The sequence below is a fragment of the Pseudorasbora parva genome, chromosome 7, assembly GCF_024679245.1.
Source record: "Pseudorasbora parva isolate DD20220531a chromosome 7, ASM2467924v1, whole genome shotgun sequence".
NCBI lineage: Eukaryota > Metazoa > Chordata > Actinopteri > Cypriniformes > Gobionidae > Pseudorasbora > Pseudorasbora parva.
This window is the reverse complement of record NC_090178.1, coordinates 15,539,280-15,560,460: the sequence shown is the minus strand read 5'-3', so window position 1 is coordinate 15,560,460 and position 21,181 is coordinate 15,539,280. Positions and strand designations below refer to the sequence as shown.

At 36.6% G+C, this 21,181-nt stretch overlaps 3 protein-coding genes across 4 annotated transcripts; 1 reads left to right on the top strand and 2 right to left on the bottom strand.

Annotated features, from left to right (window-relative positions):
• Positions 1-218: 218 nt before the first annotated feature.
• Positions 219-2,490, bottom strand: kiaa1143 (KIAA1143 ortholog). The gene is made up of 3 exons (XM_067449580.1): positions 2,252-2,490; positions 1,917-2,064; positions 219-1,076 (listed from the first exon to the last, which is right to left on the bottom strand). The coding sequence occupies exons 1-3, from the start codon at positions 2,357-2,359 to the stop codon at positions 823-825; spliced, it is 510 nt and encodes a 169-aa protein (XP_067305681.1). The 5' UTR covers positions 2,360-2,490; the 3' UTR covers positions 219-822.
• A 445-nt stretch (positions 2,491-2,935) lies between these two features.
• Positions 2,936-5,751, top strand: tmem42a (transmembrane protein 42a). The gene is made up of 3 exons (XM_067448286.1): positions 2,936-3,354; positions 3,605-3,751; positions 4,616-5,751. Exons 1-3 carry the CDS (start codon positions 3,178-3,180, stop codon positions 4,757-4,759), a joined length of 468 nt encoding a protein of 155 aa, XP_067304387.1. The 5' UTR covers positions 2,936-3,177; the 3' UTR covers positions 4,760-5,751.
• A 107-nt stretch (positions 5,752-5,858) lies between these two features.
• zdhhc3a (zinc finger DHHC-type palmitoyltransferase 3a) lies at positions 5,859-21,056 on the bottom strand. Of its 2 annotated transcripts, none has more exons than XM_067448284.1 (7): positions 20,749-21,056; positions 18,070-18,389; positions 16,046-16,170; positions 15,687-15,783; positions 15,376-15,457; positions 13,851-13,981; positions 5,859-7,507 (listed from the first exon to the last, which is right to left on the bottom strand). In XM_067448284.1, the coding sequence occupies exons 2-7, from the start codon at positions 18,367-18,369 to the stop codon at positions 7,295-7,297; spliced, it is 948 nt and encodes a 315-aa protein (XP_067304385.1). In that variant the 5' UTR covers positions 18,370-18,389; positions 20,749-21,056; the 3' UTR covers positions 5,859-7,294. The 2 variants fall into 2 exon arrangements, with proteins under 2 accessions (XP_067304385.1, XP_067304386.1); XM_067448285.1 differs by lacking the exon at positions 5,859-7,507 and adding an exon at positions 9,904-11,466 and having other exon boundaries at positions 20,749-21,053.
• Between the last annotated feature and the right edge of the window lie 125 nt (positions 21,057-21,181).

Sequence of the window (21,181 nt, the reverse complement as noted above, 5' to 3'; positions counted from 1 at the left end):
CTATATTATCAATTATTATATAGTGGGGGGCCTTTGAATCAAAAAGTTTAAGAACCACAAAATGTAAAGGAAGTTATATGTTAATATCAATATGTGTCTGCTCTGTGCCAAACATTGTTGGCTGTGTTCCTTTTTTTTCTTAAAGTATAATTTTACTCAACCTGATAATGCTGAAAAATACCTCATTTAGATTCCTTCCTGAAAACAGGCACAAGATAAATGGTGGTAAAAACATTTTATTCCAGAATGCATGTTTTTCCCCCCCTCTAAATGACACAAAGTATAATAAAATACAACTCAAAAAGTCCCAGAATCAGGGATTTTGAGTGTCAAGGTTTTGCAAAACAAAAACCTCAAAACAAAGATAAAAAGGGTAATCTGCACAGCTCCTTCATAGAAGCCATATATGTACATCCTGTTGGACATCTCTAACAGGATAGTTTCATTTCTATGAAACACTGAATAGCCTCTTTTAAATTAACGTGCATGTTCCTTATTCCATCATATTTTCATTTCCGACTGTTTCAGATACTTTTGTTTCTCTTTTTGTCCATACATTCATCATCAGTTTTTAAAAAACTATGATTATGATGTTATATATCGTTACTTCCTACTACCTGCTATTGATGATCCTCCAGAGGCTCATAATGACTCGTATGTTTAACAAAATTATTTAACAAATAAGCTGCATGTATTTGATCACTCTCACAAACATCTATCACCATCTACACACAGAAATATATTTTTAAAAGAGCAGATCGGTCATCGCAAGGACCAGTCTGACACATTCTGACCAAAAGAAATGCTTGAATTCATGTCAAACTAGTCTTCCTCATCATCGTCATCATCATCATCGTCACCAAAAGACAGCAGACTGTTGTTCTTCACCTTCACACCAGCTTTTGACTCTTTCTTCTCGCCATCCTCGTCTTTCTTCTCGACATCTTCGCCTTTCTTCTTGCCATCCTCACCTTTCTTCTTCTTGCTAGAGCTGGCTGTAATGCCTTTGAATTTATCAGAGGAGCGTTTGACAGGCTTCTTAAAGACAATCTTTCCATCAGATGGAGGTTGTTCATCTGGAGAAAATGAAAGGACTTCCTTTAATGTATGACTTCATACTCATAGAACACCAGAACATTAAGGGAGACTGGGTCAATTTTTTACTTTGTTTTCGCCATAACTCACAGACTACTACAAATCCACCTGCTATCTTTGGTATAAAAAACATGTATAAGCATAATAAACATTAATATGCATCACAAGTAAATGTATCCTTAGACTAGTAACCAGACAAAAACTGAACCAGTCGAAACTGGACCATTAAATTGTATATTTGCTCACATAATACAAATCATTTATGTTACTAAATAGTTTTCTTCAGTGAAAAGACATTTAAATAAAATGGGGATATAAAAAAATATTGGTTTAAACCATCAAGGTAGCCGACTCTAAAGAGTGAGAATAGATTCATTGCATAACCGTAGCCACTAAGCAATTTAAATATTCGTATATATTTATTTATTTATTTATTTAAGTAAAGCCAAGTGTGTCATCGACCACATTCAATCTGAGAAACACTCACCAACTCGGAAAGGAATGCGGAGGACTGAAATATGCAAAGTAAATGTATTTAAACTAAATATTTATATGAAATGCCTAAATATGTCATTAGCATTTACATTTTTCTTAAAGTAAATACTTTACCAATATTTATTGTATTGGCTTTACGAAAGTGCTACATTATGAAACGTTTATCCATGAAATGTTAAAGAAACAGGCACCTTTAATTATTTATTTAATTTTAATTAAGATAAATATTGCATTTTGAGTATTATTTCGGTCATTTACTTATGAAAGGTTTGGTTTGGTTTGATCCCATTCTCACCCATGAAAGCAATGTACGTACGACGCATTACCTGTTTCTGGTTCCTTTGTATCTTTTTTGACTTTCATAACCTCTTCAGCACTCAGGTCTCCCTTTTTCAGGACCACGACCTGCGGCATCTCGTCCTCCCGATCACTGTCGCCACTGTCATCATCATCACACTGCGGCATCTGCTGCTTCTGCAACAACATTTAACGTTACTTACTATTCCATTTTCTACACTCAAAATAAATACAACAGAGGCCGTCTGAAAACCTCGTGAGCTGCCTATATAGACAACATTTAGAAGACATGCGTTCAGATAACATTTTACGTTGGCATCTCACGATGTTTCGAGATACGACCAATGACTAAAAAAACACTTACTTTAGTGTCCACCGTCGGCCCTTCTTTATAACCAACATCATTCTTAAATTTCTTTAAAAAAGATGGCTCGGCTGGCTTCACCCATGATACATTACCCTTTTTACTCATTGTGTTTCAGTTCAAATTAGCCTGATAAACTGCAAATGTGTTTAATGTTTATGTAATGTAACAAACACAACACACAATAGACAGGCGTGTAAATTTTGCGTCCATGAAACCTCATCAAAAAGCGTCTGTACGTGACCAATCAGCGCGCACCTTCACGATTTCTTACTCGATGAGCACATGGATGAGCAGAAATGTTGCTGGCTGCTGCTTTCAACCTTATTCCCTCAAGAGGCGCTTGTTGGCTCTGATAGGCGAATTCTCCATTGAGCCCTATTCATATCATATCACAGTGTTTTTGCCCTATTGGAAACATTTGCATACAACAAATCTAAAAGATTAAATGTATAGATGTTAATAGCTATTATTTGTTATACAAATGGACACCCCAAACAGCAATTTAGACAAACTGATTTTGTGATGACGCCGTGATCACAAACGAATGTGATTGGCCCACTATGAACAGCTTTTAGAAAAGGAACGCTTATCACCAGACGCCTACATATTTTTTCAGCAGTGCTCTAGGTGATAATTTTCACGTAAATAATGACACCTCACCATTAAAAAGCGATTACACAGAAAATACACGGTGAATATTTATAATACGACGTTTTTATTTAGGTCCACAGTGTGTGTGTGTTTTAAGTCCCGCCCATTTATTGACCGTGTTTCGTGCTGACGTAAATTCCACCTGTTTGATTTATTTCTGTGATGCACAGTAGGAAGTTTCATTTTCATGTTATGTCTTAAAAAAGACCTGGGTAAAATAATGGTGTTACCATAGTCAAGTCTGAGTAAGTCAGTAGGACCGAGCTGGAATTATGTTGCCTGGGGTGTTTTATGCGTTGATCGCGGGGTTTTTGGCAGCCTTAGCATCATCTTCTGCTAAGTTGTCCTTAGGAGCTGATTATCTGAAAGATGTGTGTGAAACAGCCCTGAAGATCTGGACAGATGGACAAGGAAACACTACAAAGGTTGACACCACAGCTTGTGACTGGGTAAGTGGGTGTATGTGTAGATTAATGGGACCCTATGGAGGAAACAAGCTTATATAATATAGAATTAGTTTTTTGTAAATGTAAAAATGCAGAAAGTTTTCTGTGGTGATGGGGTTAGTGAGATAGAATATACAGTTTGTACCATATAGTTCAACAATACGTCTATGGAGAGTCCCCACAACGATAGCAAACAGTTTGTGTGTGTGTTTAAATGAACATAATATAATTTTAATGTTGTCATTAATCACAGTTACATATACCTCTGCGGCTGCTTTGTGGTGGTCTTCTGTTCACCTGTAATGCTGTGATGTGGACCTTCTTCGCCAAAGCCCTCCGACACTCGTCTTCCTCTGCCCGGGCCACTGTGACCACCACTGCCTCAAATTTTATCTCCTCTGTAAGTTTTCTCACACCTCAAGTTAATTTGAGAAACTAGTTACTTAAAGTGTTAGTTCTCCCAAAAATGAAATTTCTTTCATCTCACCCCAATGTCGTTCCACACCTGTAAGACCTCTGTTCCATCCTCGGTACACAGATATTTTAGATTTAGTCCGAGGGCTTTCTGTCCTTTGAATGTAAGTGTATGCCCAATTGCAGTCCATGTCCAGAAGGTAATGAAAACATCATCAAAGTAGTCCATATGTGACATCAGTGGGTTAGTTAGACTCTTTTGAAGCGTTGACAATACATTTTGGTCCAAAAATAACAAAAAATACGACTTAATTCAGCATTGTCTTCTCTTCCGCGTTTGATTTTAAACCTCAAATAAAGAATCAAATGGTCGCGCATCAGCAGATTGATTTGTGATTCATATCGCCAATGTCACGTGATTTCAGCAGTTTGCCAGTTTGACACGCAATCCGAATCTTGAATCATGACCGTTTGATTCTTTATTTGAGGAACACTGAAGAGAAGACAATGCTGAAAAAAGTCGTATTTCTTTTAATTATCTTTGGATCAAAATGTATTGTCGACGCTTCAAAAGAGTCTAACTAACCAACTGATGTCACATATGGACTACTTTGATGATGTTTTCATTACCTTCTGGACATGGACAGCAAGTGGGCATACACTTACAGTCAAAGGACAGAAAGGCCTCTGACTGAATCTAAAATATCTTAAACTGTGTTCCGAGGATGAACAGAGGTCTTATGGGTGTGGAACGACATTGGGGTGAGTCATTAACGAAAGAAATTTCATTTTTGGGTAAACTAACTCTTTAATGTCGAATTCATAATTTCTATGCATTGCCTTTTTCTAGGCTTTCTTTGGACATGTGATCTTTGGCGAAACTCATGCCACTTTGTGGTGGGTTGGTATCATTTTGACCCTGACGGGGCTTCTTGTCTTGCATGGATCAACTCCTCAGGCTCCACAGGAAAATGTGGAAAAGAAATATGAGTGACAGAACAACACAGGGAACAATGCCTTAATGCTTGAAGTCGAATCAGTCAAGTCAGATTGACTGATGTGAAACTTAAAGCATGTAAAGCTGTTGAGCTTATAATACTTATGCACTGTATGATAGAACATAAAATCTGTGCTAAATGTATGCATTTTCTGTCATGGGAATGTTTTATAAAATGTAGTTGTTATTATTGTGCAGTGTGCGTCATGGTAATGTTAATAATAATGATGTTAATCATGCAAAGCCTTGAAATGTCTCACTTTGTGCCTATAGTCATGCAAGGAGTTCAATATTCTGTGCAATTCAATATTGCAGATTACTGCATACTTCGGTTGTCAAGGGCATATTATGCAAGTTTATAACTAATTTGTACTCTTGGTTGACCTTAAATATGTAGGCACGTCATACAAATGGTACACAAATGCCCTTAATTTTATTTTATAAATGTATGTATTATTTGCTTGATATTTGGCCAAATACATCTGTGGATTTCCTTTAGTTTTACTGCTAAACTTAATATTTGTTCATGTCTTCCCAAGTAAAACCTATTTGAACTCACTACAACTAGCAAACAGGATGAGTTGCACACACAGATGTTTAATGTTCAATCATACATTCATTTTCTAATATATTTTTTATTGTTTTATCATACATTACAGTGGTTTACTTCATATTCATTATATTTGGATTAAATAGCACATTTATTTAAATTAAGCAAAATGAAGTGCTTTTTTAAAATAAAAACAAAATATTTATTGCTGCAGAGTTCTCTTATGTTTTATAATGAAATGTTCTTTTATTGTGTGTCATTGTGAGAAAACCACTGACCTGGACTCTATTTTAAACCCAATCACAAAAGCAGCCTCTCTTGAGCACAGCAGGCCATTACATTGTACTCTGCTCAGAAATCACATCTTAAAATTGAGCCGGTACTACACGGGTGTATAATAGTCCAACTGCCACCATACATTTTTTTTTCAAACAGCTATCGACTTTGTGAAAAACAGCACATTTATTTGAAGATGCTTAAAATGAAGTTGTGCCGCCACGGGAAATATCAGGTAATGGAGGAAAAAAAACACAAACAACGAGCCTGTAATGTAAAGCATTTAATATTATTATTTAAAAAAGGGTTGTAAATACAATAATAAAGAAAGATATGACATGGAACAACAATAAAAATATTTATCATTAAGATCCAGGGGTGGTTTATTTTACATGCGTTTTTGATAATTATGGAAAAGTCTTAACAAGTCTACAAATAAGCACCATAAATTTAGATTATCAAATACTACACCGAAATTTGCATAGTCATGGATTTATGCCCGTTTCAATGTCAGGCCATTGTAAAAGTCTTGTAGGCAACATTAGAGATTTTTTTTTTTTTTTAACTGCATCTTAAAATGGTCCAATAGGAAAAAATGATCTTCCAGCTGCTTAACATATATATATATGCTTAACATATATATATATATATAACAATTTTTTATACCAAAACTAAAACTATTAACTCCTGGGCAAAAAAAAAAAAAAAAGAGAAAAAAGTCCAAGCCAAAATAAGGCAAAATATTTAGTGGTCTTTTAACAGTCTTAATTTTAATCAGAAATCACTCGTCAGGAATTTAGCAAGAAATGCTGTAGATAAAGTAACAGCTTCAAAATACAAAATAAGAGTTTCCCAAGTTGTCTTTAAATGTTTAAACCGTGTGGTTAAACTTGCAAGGAAGTAAACTTTTTACAGGAAGAAGAGTTACGGTCGCCCAGTTCGTTTGAGTTTAATGTGAGACCTAATATTCACTATAGTGTTTAAGTCTGGACTCTGACCAGGCCAAAACATGAGCCACTTCATGGAAGAGCATTGTCTTTTAAAAAAGATATCATCTGATCATCCCAATTTAGATACCTTTTAATTTGTGGGAAGCAAGCCATTGTGTAATATTCACCTGTATACCGAAGCATTAAATTACTTTTCATAGCTCACCAAGACCAGCGGCTAACAATAATGTATATTCCTCCATACTTCACTCTGGTAGAGACACATTTATTATTATATTTCTCATTATATATTAAAAAAAAAAAAAAAAAAGACACTGTTCTGGAGCATCACCATGCGACTCCTGTTTCATTATGATTCATCACTCCACACTCAATTTCCCATATTATCTTTGATATTTTTCTGAGTTGGCTTTTTTTTAATTTATTTTTTAAGCAAATTTTTTGCTTACATTTTTCTGACCAATAATTTGTGGATAAAACTTGTTTCGCCTTGCCCATGAGTGTAGACAAGACTGCTCCAGGAACACAGTCACATCCCTCTATGCAAGACTGTTTCCCTTTAGCAGAGAAAGATGTTTTTTTGGTTGTAAAAAATACTGTTTAAAGGCACTTTGGTACAGTAAATAAATGCTGGTTCCATAGGTAAAAACAAAAAATAAAATCCAATTTCAAATATTCACAGTAGTCTCTTTGCAAGTCCAAGGCAGGAAAAGTGCCATTTCAGTCATCAGGATTAAGCAGCAAACACCTTTTCATCTAAGACTCCAAAGGAATTTCAATCACATCCTCCTCAATGATCTCACCCTGTGGGAACACGGGAACGGGAGTTGAAGCATCTTTCCGGCATGAGAGATCTGAGAAAGGGCTCAACCAGGCCACAGAAAGAGGACCTCCGAATGCGGTCTTCATAGCTTCCCATAATGGAGTCTTCTCCCATGTAGGGTCTTCACGCTTCAACTTTTCAATGCCCTGTAAAAAGAAAAACAACACCTCTGTGACTGTTGAAAGAGATATGAAATACTATAAATCCATATATACATAGAACACAACATCCTTACTGCCACAAAAAAGTATTCTATTGAGTGAAATAAAAAGGAAAGCAAATGTTACCATGGTTTAAAAAAAAGGCCATGGGAAGTGATTCATTTGACTCATGCAGCACGCTGGCGTTTAATCTTTAATGAGATATAACCCAACTGGAAGACATGGTTCGACTGTCACTTTATGGGGCAAATTAAAAACACATGAAGCATGCAGCATGCCTTCACATTCCAAAGGAGGTATCTAAAGAAAGAAAAACAGACCATTTTACATAGCATGCGATCAGGCAAACGGCACATCGAATGTGTTTGAACGGCCTTTATACCGGTAGCAATCCAAGCTTACCTCCATTACACCACTCAAACAGGGACATCAGCCTAATTTAATACTAAATATAATTAGTTGCTTTTAGATTCATTTAAATTCCCAAAAACCATGAAGGCTGGATATTTCTGAGCAAGGAAACCACAACACAAAAGAATACAGAAAATATACAAGGACTGCTTGTGGAAACTAGGTTAGTGTCAAAGACAGAAAGGAAGTGGACAGGAAGATAAAGACCAAGCAAATTTGAAAACATTTAGATCTTTTGAGAGATTACAACACAGTGATTTTGCAATGTGAACAGCATTTCAACTGCAGAATTTCCAATTTTAGACTTTTCAGAGGCAGAGGTGGTTTCGCGTATGTTTGTACATTTAGGAAATCCATTGTCAGACACTTTAGAGGTGATGCGTTGTTATATAAAGCACTAATGACCAAGTGTTTAAGGTTTTTAATTCACCGGTTAACAAAGAAGAACAGAATGATTGTCTTTTTCATACACACTTAAAAGTCCAAGCACATATCATCCGTTCATCATGACAAAAGATGTATATTAATCAAATGTAAAATAAATGCAATTAACCAAAACAATGGCAACAACGGTGAATCAATAAAGTTGTCATGTGTCATGTAAAAAGCCAAAGAAGATATTCAAATTTTTCGTATACTGTATATAAATGTAGTTGATCTTATGGTCAAGTTCCCACAATTTCTTAAGCCGGTTCCTTTCTTATACACTTCTGCAAACCAGGTTGATGGAAACATACCAAGTAAATCAGAAGTTCAATTGCTGTTCAATAAGTGCTGTTATCACTTCAAATGTTATGTATAACGGCAAAAGTACTCATAATATCTCAAACCATTCTGTACATTTATAAAGTAATTATTTTAATGGAATTATTTTTACTGTTATGATTTAGGGGTGTAAAAATGATCTGACAATGCACTGATTGTCGAATTTAATATTCAATCTACATGCTAAATTCTATTGTACAATATTTGTGAATGCAAAAATTGGTGGATTATTTTGTCAATATTCAACTACTACAGTATGAACCATCCCTTTAGTTAAATTTTGTTTATTTCCATTTTCCAAGTTATTCTAAACCAATCAAACCAAATGACATGACTGCATCATTTAGTAAAGATTCATTTAGAAGCTTTGTCAGAGAAAATATACACCTCCTATTAAAGTTCCTATAATATTTTATACTATTTTGTATAAAGCCAAAGTCAATAACCCATGTTAAGGGGACAGTTCACCTAACAATGAAAGTTCTGTTATCTCATGTCATTTCATGCAAACTGACTTTAGTTCATCATCAAAACACAGATAAATATATATTTAATGGCATCTGAGAGATTTCTGTCTAACCATTGAAAGTCTATTGACCCAAAACTCTTGACAGTTCAAAACACTCAAAGAGATTGTAAAAATAAAAAGCAATCTTGCCTTGGATTAAACTTCTGAATTCATATGGATTTCTTTTCCATTATTCTTTCAAAATTTACTCACTAATAAATAGTCTACAGACAACTGCTAGTGATATTATAACAAAGTGGAAGCAATTGGGAACAACAGCAACTCAGCCACAAAGGGGTAGGCCACGTAAAACCACAGAGCGGAGCCAGCACATGCTGAGGTACACAGTGTGCAGAAGTCGCCAACTTTCTGCAGTCAATAGCCACTGACCCCCAAACTTCATGTGGCCTTCAGATTAGTTCAAGAACAGTGCGAAGAGAGCTTCATAGAATGGGTTTCCATGGCCAAGCAGCTGCATTCAATCCTTACATCACCAAGTGCAATGCAAAGCGTCGGAAGCATTGCTGTAAAGCACGCCGTCGGAAGCATTGCTGTAAAGCACGCCGTCACTGGACTCTAGAACAGTGGATACGTTTTCTCTGGAGAGATGAATCACACCTCTCTGTCTGGCAATCCAATGGATGAGTCTGGGATTTGCGGTTGCCAGGAGAATGGTACTTGCCTGACTGCATTGTGTTTAGTGTAAAGTTTGGTGGAGGGGGGATTATGGTGTGGGTTTGGGCTTGGTCCCTTAGTTCCAGTGAAAGGAACTTTTAATGCCTCAACATACCAAGACATTCTGGACAATGCCATGCTTCCCACTTTGTTGGAACAGTTTGGGGATGGCCTATTCCCGTTTCAACATGACTATGGACTGTGTGGAGTCCCGACCTCAACCCAATAAAACACCTTTGGAATGAATTACAGCCGAGACTGCGAGCCATGCCTTCTCGTCCAACATCAGTGCCTGACCTCACAAATGTGCTTCTAGAAGAACGGTCAACATTTTCCCATAAATACACTCCTAAACCTTGTGGAAAGCCTTCTCAGAAGAAGATGTTATAGCTGCAAAGGGTGGCCAAATCCATATAAACCCTACAGATTAAGAATGGGATGTCATTTAGGTTCAGATGCATGTAAAGGTAGGAATCCCAAAACCTTTGGAAATATAGTGTATATTCATTTGTGTTCTGAAGATGAACGAAAGCCTTATGGGTTTGCAATGACATGAGAGTGCGTAAATGATAACAGAATTAAAATTGTGTGAACGTCTGCTTTAAGGCCTGTTCACACCAAGACCCAAATACAACAATTGTATTGACCTCCACACCAACAAATAATGCATCTTTGTTTATTTTAAGTTATGTCATCTGCCACTTTAAATGTTTGAGCTCCTTAAAGTCAAGTTATTTCTGATTGGCGTTTAATCCTTCATCAGCCTCATTCTGAAAGTGATTCCTACAATATCTTTCCTCTGTGTCATTGTCGTTACACAGTAGATCTGGTGTTGACTTCCTATACTCCTAGAATTACAATGATTATTAAAACTTTATAGTTATTTATAGATATTGTTATGGTTATCATCCATGGTGTAAGCGGCTTAAGTATCTGTAAGAATAATATTCATTTTTAGTGAATGGTTGTCAGTGCTCTTATGCCGTTAACCAGGAAAGAACAGTGGTTTTATATTCCAGATAGGTATAAAGAATTAAAAGAAGGTTAAAAAGTATTTTAGAAAGTGGGTTATCATTTTGGACAGTCCATCAACATTCTGAAGAGATTACAATAGTGATTATATTAGCATAAATTGGCTTGTATTATTTGCACATTATTAATCTTTATTTCAGTCTAGCTAGGCAGAGATGCTTGAGATTATGACATGATGAAGCTTCCACTTTTTGTTTTTAATTCAAATAAATAGAGGCAAGGACAATTGGATATGCAATGATTTGTTCCCTGAAAAAAAGAAGATGATGAAGGTGATTTAGTCTCACTGGTAAATGCTCCCGACGCTCCAGTCAGGACTACAAACAAATTAAAAGACGCTCTTTATAAGGGCAGTCCAAGTGCACTCGAGTCTCTAGCTTAAAGTTTCCTGAGCTCAGACCACATACTGGTAGGGGTCAGCTTTCCCGTGCTCGGGTGTGGAAAACGGGCTAAACCATGCTATCGAGAAGGGGTGTCCGAATACCGCCTTCATGTTCATCCATTTTGTTTTTTTAGCCCATCTTCTCTCTTCCTTTTTCAACTGCTCTATGCCCTAAAAACAAGAGATAACCGAGACTTCAGAGTGTGTGAATGTTACAAAACAAAAGAGGAAAAGAACAACTGACCCATTCCATAAAACAGAACTTTAACCATATATTCATCTTAGATTAGATAGTAGTGATTATTGTAATGAAAAATATGCCATTAAGTTTATGTTCAGAATAAAATACTTGCATAATTCTTAGTAAATTCAGTGCAGTTTACTGTACACTGCATACTGCCTACTTATTTCATAAAAGGTTGTAAAACTGCATTATTTAATGGTATGCATTTCAAACAGTGATATGCTACAATTATATTTGAAACTTTTTTTTATTATATTTAATGTAAAATGCCTTAACTTTCACTGTTCCAAATCAAATAAGGATTCAAAGAAGGCTATGAAGGTTAAAACATACATATGACATTACTTCAGGTTTATTCATCACACTAGGAAAATGTATAATTATAAGTTCATTCATCAATCTGGGAAAGGAAGGTCAAGTTGAACACAAGTTCTGGGAAATCTGTGTACTGCACACAATACACACTACCATTCCAAACTTTTTGGGGTCTTTTCTTTTCTTTTTTTTTCTTTTTTTTGGGGGGGGGGGGGGGGGGGGGGATCCAAAATGGCAAGGATTCGATCTATGTCTATTAAACTTTTGACAAGTTAGATTCAAACTTGTGTGCAGCCGCTGAGCCAAAGGAAACGGCTTTACACAGCAAGGCCGTAACCACATCTTGAACATTGGGGGAGTTTCTTTTTACTTAAAGGGTTAGTTCACCCAAAAATGAAATTGATGTCATTAATGACTAACCCTAATGTCGTTCCACACCCGTAAGACCTTCGTTCATCATCGGAACACAATTTAAGATATTTTATATTTTAGTCCCAGAGCATATGCAGTCTATGCACACTCTACTGTCCATGTCCAGAAAGCTAATAAAAACATGAAATTCGGGTCGCCAATTTCACGTGATTTCAGGAGTTCGGATCGCGTCAAACTGCCAAACCGCTGAAATCACGTGACATTGGCGACCCAAATCATTGATCGATTCAGTGATTCATGAACCTTTTGAATCTTTTTGGAGGTACACGGAAGAGAAGACAATGTGAATAAAGTCATAGTTTTTTATATTTTTGAACCAAAATGTATTTTCGATGCTTCAAGCGATTCTAATTAACTAACTGATGTCACATATGGACTACTTTGATGATGTTTTTATTAGCTTTCTGGACATGGACAGTAAAGTGTGCATTGACTGCATATGCTCTGTCATTAATGACATAAATTTCATTTTTGGGTGAACTAACCCTTTAAAGAAATTACACATTTAAAGGATTAAAATGGACTTAAGGGAATAAAGAAGAAATAAGAATGGTAAAAAGTTCTAGATCTAATTATAGCCTATATATTTGTGAAGCAATCCATTTAAACTCTTTGCAAATAATATTTTATTTAACAATATGCACACATTCACTCTTGGTATTATGTATAACATGGTAAAAAATAAAATAAAATAAAAACCCTTCTTGTCTCGTCAAATTCGGTTATAATTCAAAATAGTGAAATTAAATAAAAAAGTTAGTTAGTGGTAGTTTGCATCGCTGTAAGTTACTGTGGGTCGTTAAACGTATCCATTGTAAAACAATTGTAAAATATCAAACGTTCAGCTATTTATATCTTACCACACATGCACTCTTTCACTGTTAAGCTAAAAGCGTCAAATTGGAATTCACACTCATCTTTAGGAACATTAGGCCCCGTCTTCTTTGATCTGATTGACGGGACGGGACTTGTCCCAAAGCCCTGCCACTCAGTTTTATTATTTCTGTGTTACAATAATACAAATGATCACAGAAATACTTGGACAAAAGTTTATAGTTCGAATATCAACACTGATGTCTTATTTTTTTATAGAATAAATCATCAGGAGTTTCGCTCACAAAAAACAAAAAAACAAAAAATGCTGATTCATCCAGTAATAAAACAGTCTTTATGTGTGAGTCATTGAACCATTCATTCAAACTTTTTTTTAAATCTTTTTTTAATAGATTTAGGTATTTTAAATAGAATGCAGTAATTCACTTTTTGTCAGAATCTCTAGTAAATCAAATGCTATTTTGTTGAATTGTCTATTCAGAATCGTGCAGCTCTACTAGCAAGGTACTTTTTCATGCCAAATAACCAGCATGAAAGTATGGAAGTGTACTAATATTCAATACACAGTTTCCTAGTTATACTTCTTGTATATGTGTTACATTTCACTTCAAGACCAATAGCATTTTAGGTAAAGCTGTCCACACATTAACCTAAAAATAACAGCGCATATCAGGCCACAGGCACTACCTCCGCCACATTCGCCCACTGCCGTAAGAAAGCAATCTCTTACCGTCTCATCTGTGCAGATGGAATGGATTTGGGTGCCAAACATCACAGAGGTGAAGATGAGGAAGAGGAGGGCCTCAAAGCACAGGAGGATGAGGAGGATGACTGTGGCTGGAGGGGAGAAGGAACTGCACTCTGGGGTCAAGAGGGGAGAGGGAACACACACGCGGCATTAACACAAGCTATAAAATATACTAACAATAGTAATATGAATAATAATATGAATATCTGGCAAAGCTTCTATATGTGCATGTGCAAACTGGAACAAAACACACGGTTGGAAAGCATCTAAACATCAGAACATTAAAAGGTTTTATCTTAGAAATATATAGGTGAAATGTTTGTAAAAAAAAAAAATACCGTTTGGGGTCAATAAAATTGTATACATGTTTATAAAGAAGTCTTTTATGATCACCAAGACAACAAAAAATCATCTATTTGAACAAAAGTAAAACACTAATATTGTGAAATATTACAATTTTAAATAACTGTTTTCTATTTTAATGTGTGATTTATGCGATGACAAAGCTGAGTTTTCAGCATCATTTCTCCAGTCTACAGTGTCACATGATCCTAATCAGATATCATTCAATATGCAGATTTATGGAAGAAACATTTCCTATTATTATCAATGTTGAAAACAGTTGTGCTGATTAATGTGTTTGTGGAAACCGTGATATTTTTTTTTTTAGGATTCTTTGATGCTAATTCATCTTCCAGTCATCATAAAGTTACATCCAAATATAAAGGTTTTTACTATGACTTTTGATCAATTTGAAGAATCCTTGATTAATAAAAGTACAACTAAAAATCTTACCAGCCCCAGTTTTTTAAATGGTTTTGATGATGAAAATAATTCGAACACATCCAAAAAAAAACTCTCAATAGTGCTGAGAGTATATTCACCAGCACACAACATTAAACACGGGTTCAAATGAATTTTGGGAAAAAAAGTTAATGCAATGTTGAATTAAAATTTCATATTAAAGTGTCACTGGAGCATCACTGAATCTAGCGTTCAACATTTATTTATATCACTTCCCCTTTTAGTACCAATAAAAGTGGCATTACATTACATTTGCATTATATTGTTTGCCCATCATAAAAAGTTGTTTGCCCGGGCTTCATAGAAGTGGGAACAGCAATATCTGTTCTCACACCGAAAGATCAACTTCCCCAAACACACAGACTACGGTCTACTTTACTGATACATTTATGTATACACTGATACATATATTTCATCCTTTTTGGAGATATATTTTATTTTTTAGATTTTTAAGTGAATGAATAAAATGACAAGTACATTAATAACAATGTACTACAAAGAAAAACACTTGTGGAATGAGGGTGATTAAATGAGTTGGGTGCATCATTGCTTTAAGAAATACTCATATGGATTTGCAAAGGTCTGATTTTTTTATCCCCAGTATACATTCTAAATTGCATGCTTGTCATCTGACCCAGACATCTAGAGGTCACTGGGGTCAAGTTATCTGTGTTGCTAAGAAAAACCTGCTTTTCTTACTTACTTGTCCAGTCATCTTCAAAGCAGTAGAGAAAATGAAAGACCACCATGACCAAGGCATGCAGAGAAATCAGGCAAATGTACATCTGAAAAACACATCAGCACCAACATTAGATGTTTTGTGAGTGCTGGATTCCTCTGAATGAAATCATTACAAATCAAATGAATATTATTCATACTTCCAAATTCAGAGGGGAGTAATTAAAGTGTTCTGATTCTTAGCAACCCTTGTAAAATGCTTACATCCTGTGGCTAACACAACTGCGTGTGTGGTATTTTTAGAAGAGTGCGAGATGAGACTTTTTTAGTACTTACTGTGAAAAGCACAAAGTACTTCTGGTTATTTTCCCCGACACAATTGTTTACCCAAGGACAATGATGATCCATCTTCCGTATACAGCGCTTACAAACGCTAAAATGAGTTTGTAAAGAAAAGTGGAGAAAGAAAAAGAGACGAAAATGACACTTTAAAAAAATACAGAAAGATTGTTTATAACTTAAACCAGTGATTCAAGCTGAGGTTATAGCTTTCAAAAATATTCAGCTTCATACATGCACACCAAGCCAGACTATGTATGTAATTGGATGGATGGATGGATGGATGGATGGATGGATGGATGGATGGATGGATGGATGGATGGATGGATGGATGGATGGATGGGTTCTTCTCTCACCTGCAGTGGTGTGCTCTATCCGGCTTAATACTGCAGCATTTGGGACATTTGTAAACCACCTGGCCTGGCTTCAGCTGCAAGCTCTCGATGTATTCTTTAGTGGCATTGCCTTTTGGCACAGCTCCCTAAGTAAGCATCAGACAACTTCAGCAACATTTTAATAGTTTATAACACCCTGCTGAAAACTGAAGGGAGACTGGGGGCAGATGTTGCACACTAAATCTCTTAAAGGGCTTGTTCACCCAAATATGAAATTTCTGTCATTCATTTCTCACATTCCAGTCATTCCAAACCAGTAACTTTCGTTCATCTTCGGAACACAAATGAAGATCTTTTTTGATGAAATCTGTGAGCTTTCTGTCCCTCCATAGAAAGCTATATGCAACTGAAACGTTGATGCTTCAAAAAGTCCATAAAGAGATTATAAAACCGATCCATATGAATTGACCAGTTAAATCCAATTTTTCTGAAGAGATTCAAATGCTTTATTAGCCTGACAAGCCAGACTCCCATCAAGATGTTTGGTCTGGAAACTCACCATAGACAGGGCTCAATCTGAGGGGTGGGAGAAACGGTTGTCTTTCAAACTCCCTCTTCACGCGATAGGATAGCGCTACACCAACCAGAGCAACGAAGGTGAAACAGAGCATGTTGATAGATTAAACATTTGCCGTAACACATCTTCCCTATTTAAGCATGACTTCAGTGCCGTTCTTTATTCTTTTCTCAGAGAAAAGCTTAACTCCAAGTCTTCCAGAGTCGCGGCCAAAGCTGATTCGAAAGACCGCCGTTCGCCAGTTTCTGTGTTTACTAGAAGCACGCAAACACAACTCGCCCGTTGTCATTATGGCCCCGCCCACCGACTCTATACACGATGTGATTGGCCCGGCAAGAGTTAGGCGATTACAGCTCAGAAGGGTATTGAGAGTTGCTAGACGACACTCTCGGGCAGATTAAATTTGCTGCCGCTAGGGTGCGTCTAGATTTCTAGGCTAACGCTTTATATGATGAACAGATTTAATTGAGGCTTCTATTCAAATATAAACATTGAGCAGAGAACAGAAGCTCAACCGAACCCGCTAGTCACGAAAGAACAAACCATTTGCCGAAGCTCAAAAATGCTGCGTAAGACAAGAGAATGAACCTCAATGTTTCTCGCGCATCAAGCGAGCATCCTTGAGCTTCCGTTTATCATAAGTGATGTGTGCGTAGACGAACGTTTATGTGAATAAAAGTCTAGAATCAATCTGTTCATCATATAAAGCAATCAAGTCTCTTCAGAGCTTTACAATCTCTTTATAGACTTATGGATGTATCATGTATGGATGTATCTAAGAGTCAAAGTGTCAGTTGTGTAGTTACCTATGGAGAGACAGAAGGCTCTCAGATTTCATGAAAAAGTTTCACAGTGTCCTTTTCAACTGTGTTTCGAAGATGAGCGAAAGTCTTGCAGGTTTGGAACAACATGAGGGTGAGTCATTTTCTTGGCTAACCCTTTAAATTAGAAATATGCTGATAACAGTTATGCTGTGTTAGCATAAATAAAAAAATGTTTTTTTATACTGTGTAAAGTTTGGATTCTGACTGAATTCAAATTAAAATCTATTTTATATGCAAGTTGTTTTGTTGGTTAAAGGGCCCAAATTATGATAATTTACAGGTTCATAATAATACATTGAAATTATTTAATGAAAAAAAAAAGAAAAAAGAAAAAGAAAAAAAGAAACACATAATTATATATATATATATATATATATATATATATATATATATATATATATATATATATATATATATATATATATATATATATATATATAAAAAATTAAGTATTATAACTTATATATATAACTTATAAATATTAATTAAATTATATTATTATTAGTAAGAATACAGTAAGTTAATATAATTTGTTATTGCTATAATACCCTCTATATACTAATACTGTATAAAATTCCCTCATAATAAGGATATTGTCTTCCCTACCCAGCAGGCATTCATTTATTGCTGTAGGTAAAACCCACCGGGTCGGTGCACATGGCCCTGAAATGAGACGCCAAAGCAAGGAAGGCCAGGCTGTTGAACAGGGTGCCGTTCACCAGGCTGTAAGCGAGGTTCTTCGATGGAATAAGCATGATGAACAACACCGCGAACTCAGCGAAGAAGACAAGAAACCAGGTGATGATCGCACAAACGATGCCACAGGCATCTCTGATGAACCACATGTTGTTCTTTCGCTCATGACAGGGAGGAAGACACTGTGCGGGCTGCAGGCTGCCGGCCTGCCTCTCGACGTCCCTGAAGCGCGGCACTGGACTTCTCATCCTACCACAGAGATGCCATCCTGTCGGGGATGATGGAAAAAACGTCAACGATTAATAAAACAGCCTAAAATCATCGCAAAAGTTAGTGCACAGTCAATCTTTAGTTGACAAATAGCAGAAGTATAGATGTGAGGGCAGTGGATCTCAACCATGGGGTTCTCACAAAATGTCCAAAGTGGCCCCAAGAGGAATTAAAATCAGACAAAAACAGCATTAAAATGAGCTCAAACTAAAATCTAAAATTCCTTATATTTCTTATTTATTAAGCACTTACCAACTGTCATTTTTGTGTGTGCAAAAAACAGGATTCCCAGTCTTGGGAAATTTTTACCTCATATATAAAAGGTGTGATTTCTAGGAAGATTCACGGAAATTAGCAAAACGTTGAATAAACAGAATAAGCACATTAATAAACCGATGGATGGGTGGTCAGGGACATTATTTTAATGAATAAAAAGTGTTCTAGTTATGTCAAGTCTCTACAACATTTATTTGGGTAGAAATTGCTATTTGTGAGGATTTTTGTATTACTCACAAATGTCTAGAAAAGTCATAAATTGGTGTAAAAGTGTAAAGCAAAGGCCTAAAGAACATTTAGTAATTATGGATTTTAATAATTTGAATTATCTATTCATATTGAATGTAATTATTTTCATATATTTTCACTCCTAGTTTCTGTAAATAAAGTTTAAAAACAATCAGTTTTGTTATTTCGGCAGAAGAACAAGAGGTAACTCTTAAAGCCCCACTTGGCTACTTTTGCTCTCGGGGTCCCCCTACAGTTTGGAAAAAATTATGTCCTCAACTACTGTCGTAAGCTGTCATCCTACAACAGGGGATGCCATCGCGCGTGCATTTGTTGACATGACAACCCTGATAGCCCTGAACTAGTCTCGTCTCATAACCCGCGGACCCCGTATGTCTATTTAATGGTCGCGGGTGCGCGGCGTGTTGTAAAAATATATACAGTGGTGCGGTGCGGGCCAAATAACTTCAAGCGTCCCGCGGGTCGGTGCGGTCGGTGCAGCACTAACAGTTCCCCTGAAAACTGCAAGAGGAGTTCTTCTGGCGTCGCGTGTGAAATGTCTTCATCCCAGGTAACGTTACAGTCAGTGGCAGATGCTTCAGCATGTCATATGAATATAATTTCATGGGTTTTGTTTTTTTTAAACGCCAAATAATCACGATGCTCACGTTTACAAGCCAGCGTCATTATAGTAGTCTATTGGTTACCATTTTACAGAATCTATATGATACTTCAGTAAGTTCAATGTTTGAGTGGTAGCTCACCGTAACAAGCAGGACAGCATCGGTCGGGCACGCCTCCTTCAGCTCACGCCAACGAGCAAACCCTGGTCACATTTTGATCCTCGTCCTGCCTTTAATCCCATCATTTTTTCATTTCCTCTTATTGCTTTCCTCCAACAAAACCTTTTCTTTCTTATTTGTCTCTGCTGCTTCGGACATGACTATATTATCCGACGAACAAAGTTGGGCTCGCACGTCCGAATGTAAGGAAGTGTGTGTGTTGGTGGAAGTGACGTATATGCCGTAAAGCAGTTGAATTTTGTAGTTCTTTTCTTTTTCTCGGGTTACTACCCGAAACCCGCAGTTTAAAAGTACGATTAAAAACGATACAGACCCCATCAGGCAATGGCAGACGTGTCATTCAACCTATTGTAAGTAGATTTATCATCTCAAGAGTCTTAAAAAATATATTATGAAGGTTGAAAAGTTACCTAGTGCTGCTTTAACTAACGATAACCTACTGTCTTTGATAATTGGGGGGACTTGGAGTCAAGCAGCTTGAGAGCCACTGGTTTAGGAAACACGGAAGGTCATATTTAGTGGACACAGCAGTATGGGAGTTGCAGTCTGACAGATAAAGTCACTTGAGCAGAACCAACAATGTCAGTAGAGGACACACCGTAGTCCCAGTCTTTTTGTTCCCTGTTATGGCCCACAAATCAATACTACATCCAACTTTTATGCCTACTGTTGACATTCCTATACATGGGACCATAACGAGACAGCAAGCACTGTTCAAGATTGCCAGACAGTATTTTGCATTATCATTAACGTTACGCGTTTCAAAATCAACTTCACCAAACAGTCCAAAATCTGGTTTAACAAGTCAAAGCAGCCGAAACAGGACAGAGTAACACAATGGCGTAAATTACGCATTGACTGTGCCAACTGCCAGGACATCAGCAATAACAAATACAGCATCCAAACGCACAGTTTACCACATAATTACATCCCATGAAACAGATTTGCGTGACACGACAGGAAATAATAACACTATTGATTGAATAACACGGAATTCAATAAGCCAACTGTGTGTAGAAACCTGCGCTACCTGACCATGGCGATACTCACATATTTGGCGACATTGGTGCTCCTCGCGTTTTTTCGCCCAACCGCAAGGCCGAGAAGATCCAATAATGCATGGATCACACTAGCTGGGGAACATGTTCCAGGTTAGTTTAAAAGAAAAAAGTGGTTTGCCCGATTAATGCACGGAGGCAGTTGAAATGCTGCATTTTTGTGTGGTGCCAGCTCCTCCCTTCACTGGAGAAACTGATAGCCACACCTCCCTTTCACTGGAGAAGCAACTGGATCACAATCCGAAATGGAAACCACTTCCAGAAAATGAATCGTTGGACTGCTAGGCGTTGCCAAGGAGACTGAAACTTGAGTTATTTTATAAGGGGGCGCCTGGAGGCTCTGAAAGACGAATGTACCATTGACCCGCATTTAAATCTCTGGTTGTTTTTATACTATTGGATACACTTTGTATTAATACAATTTA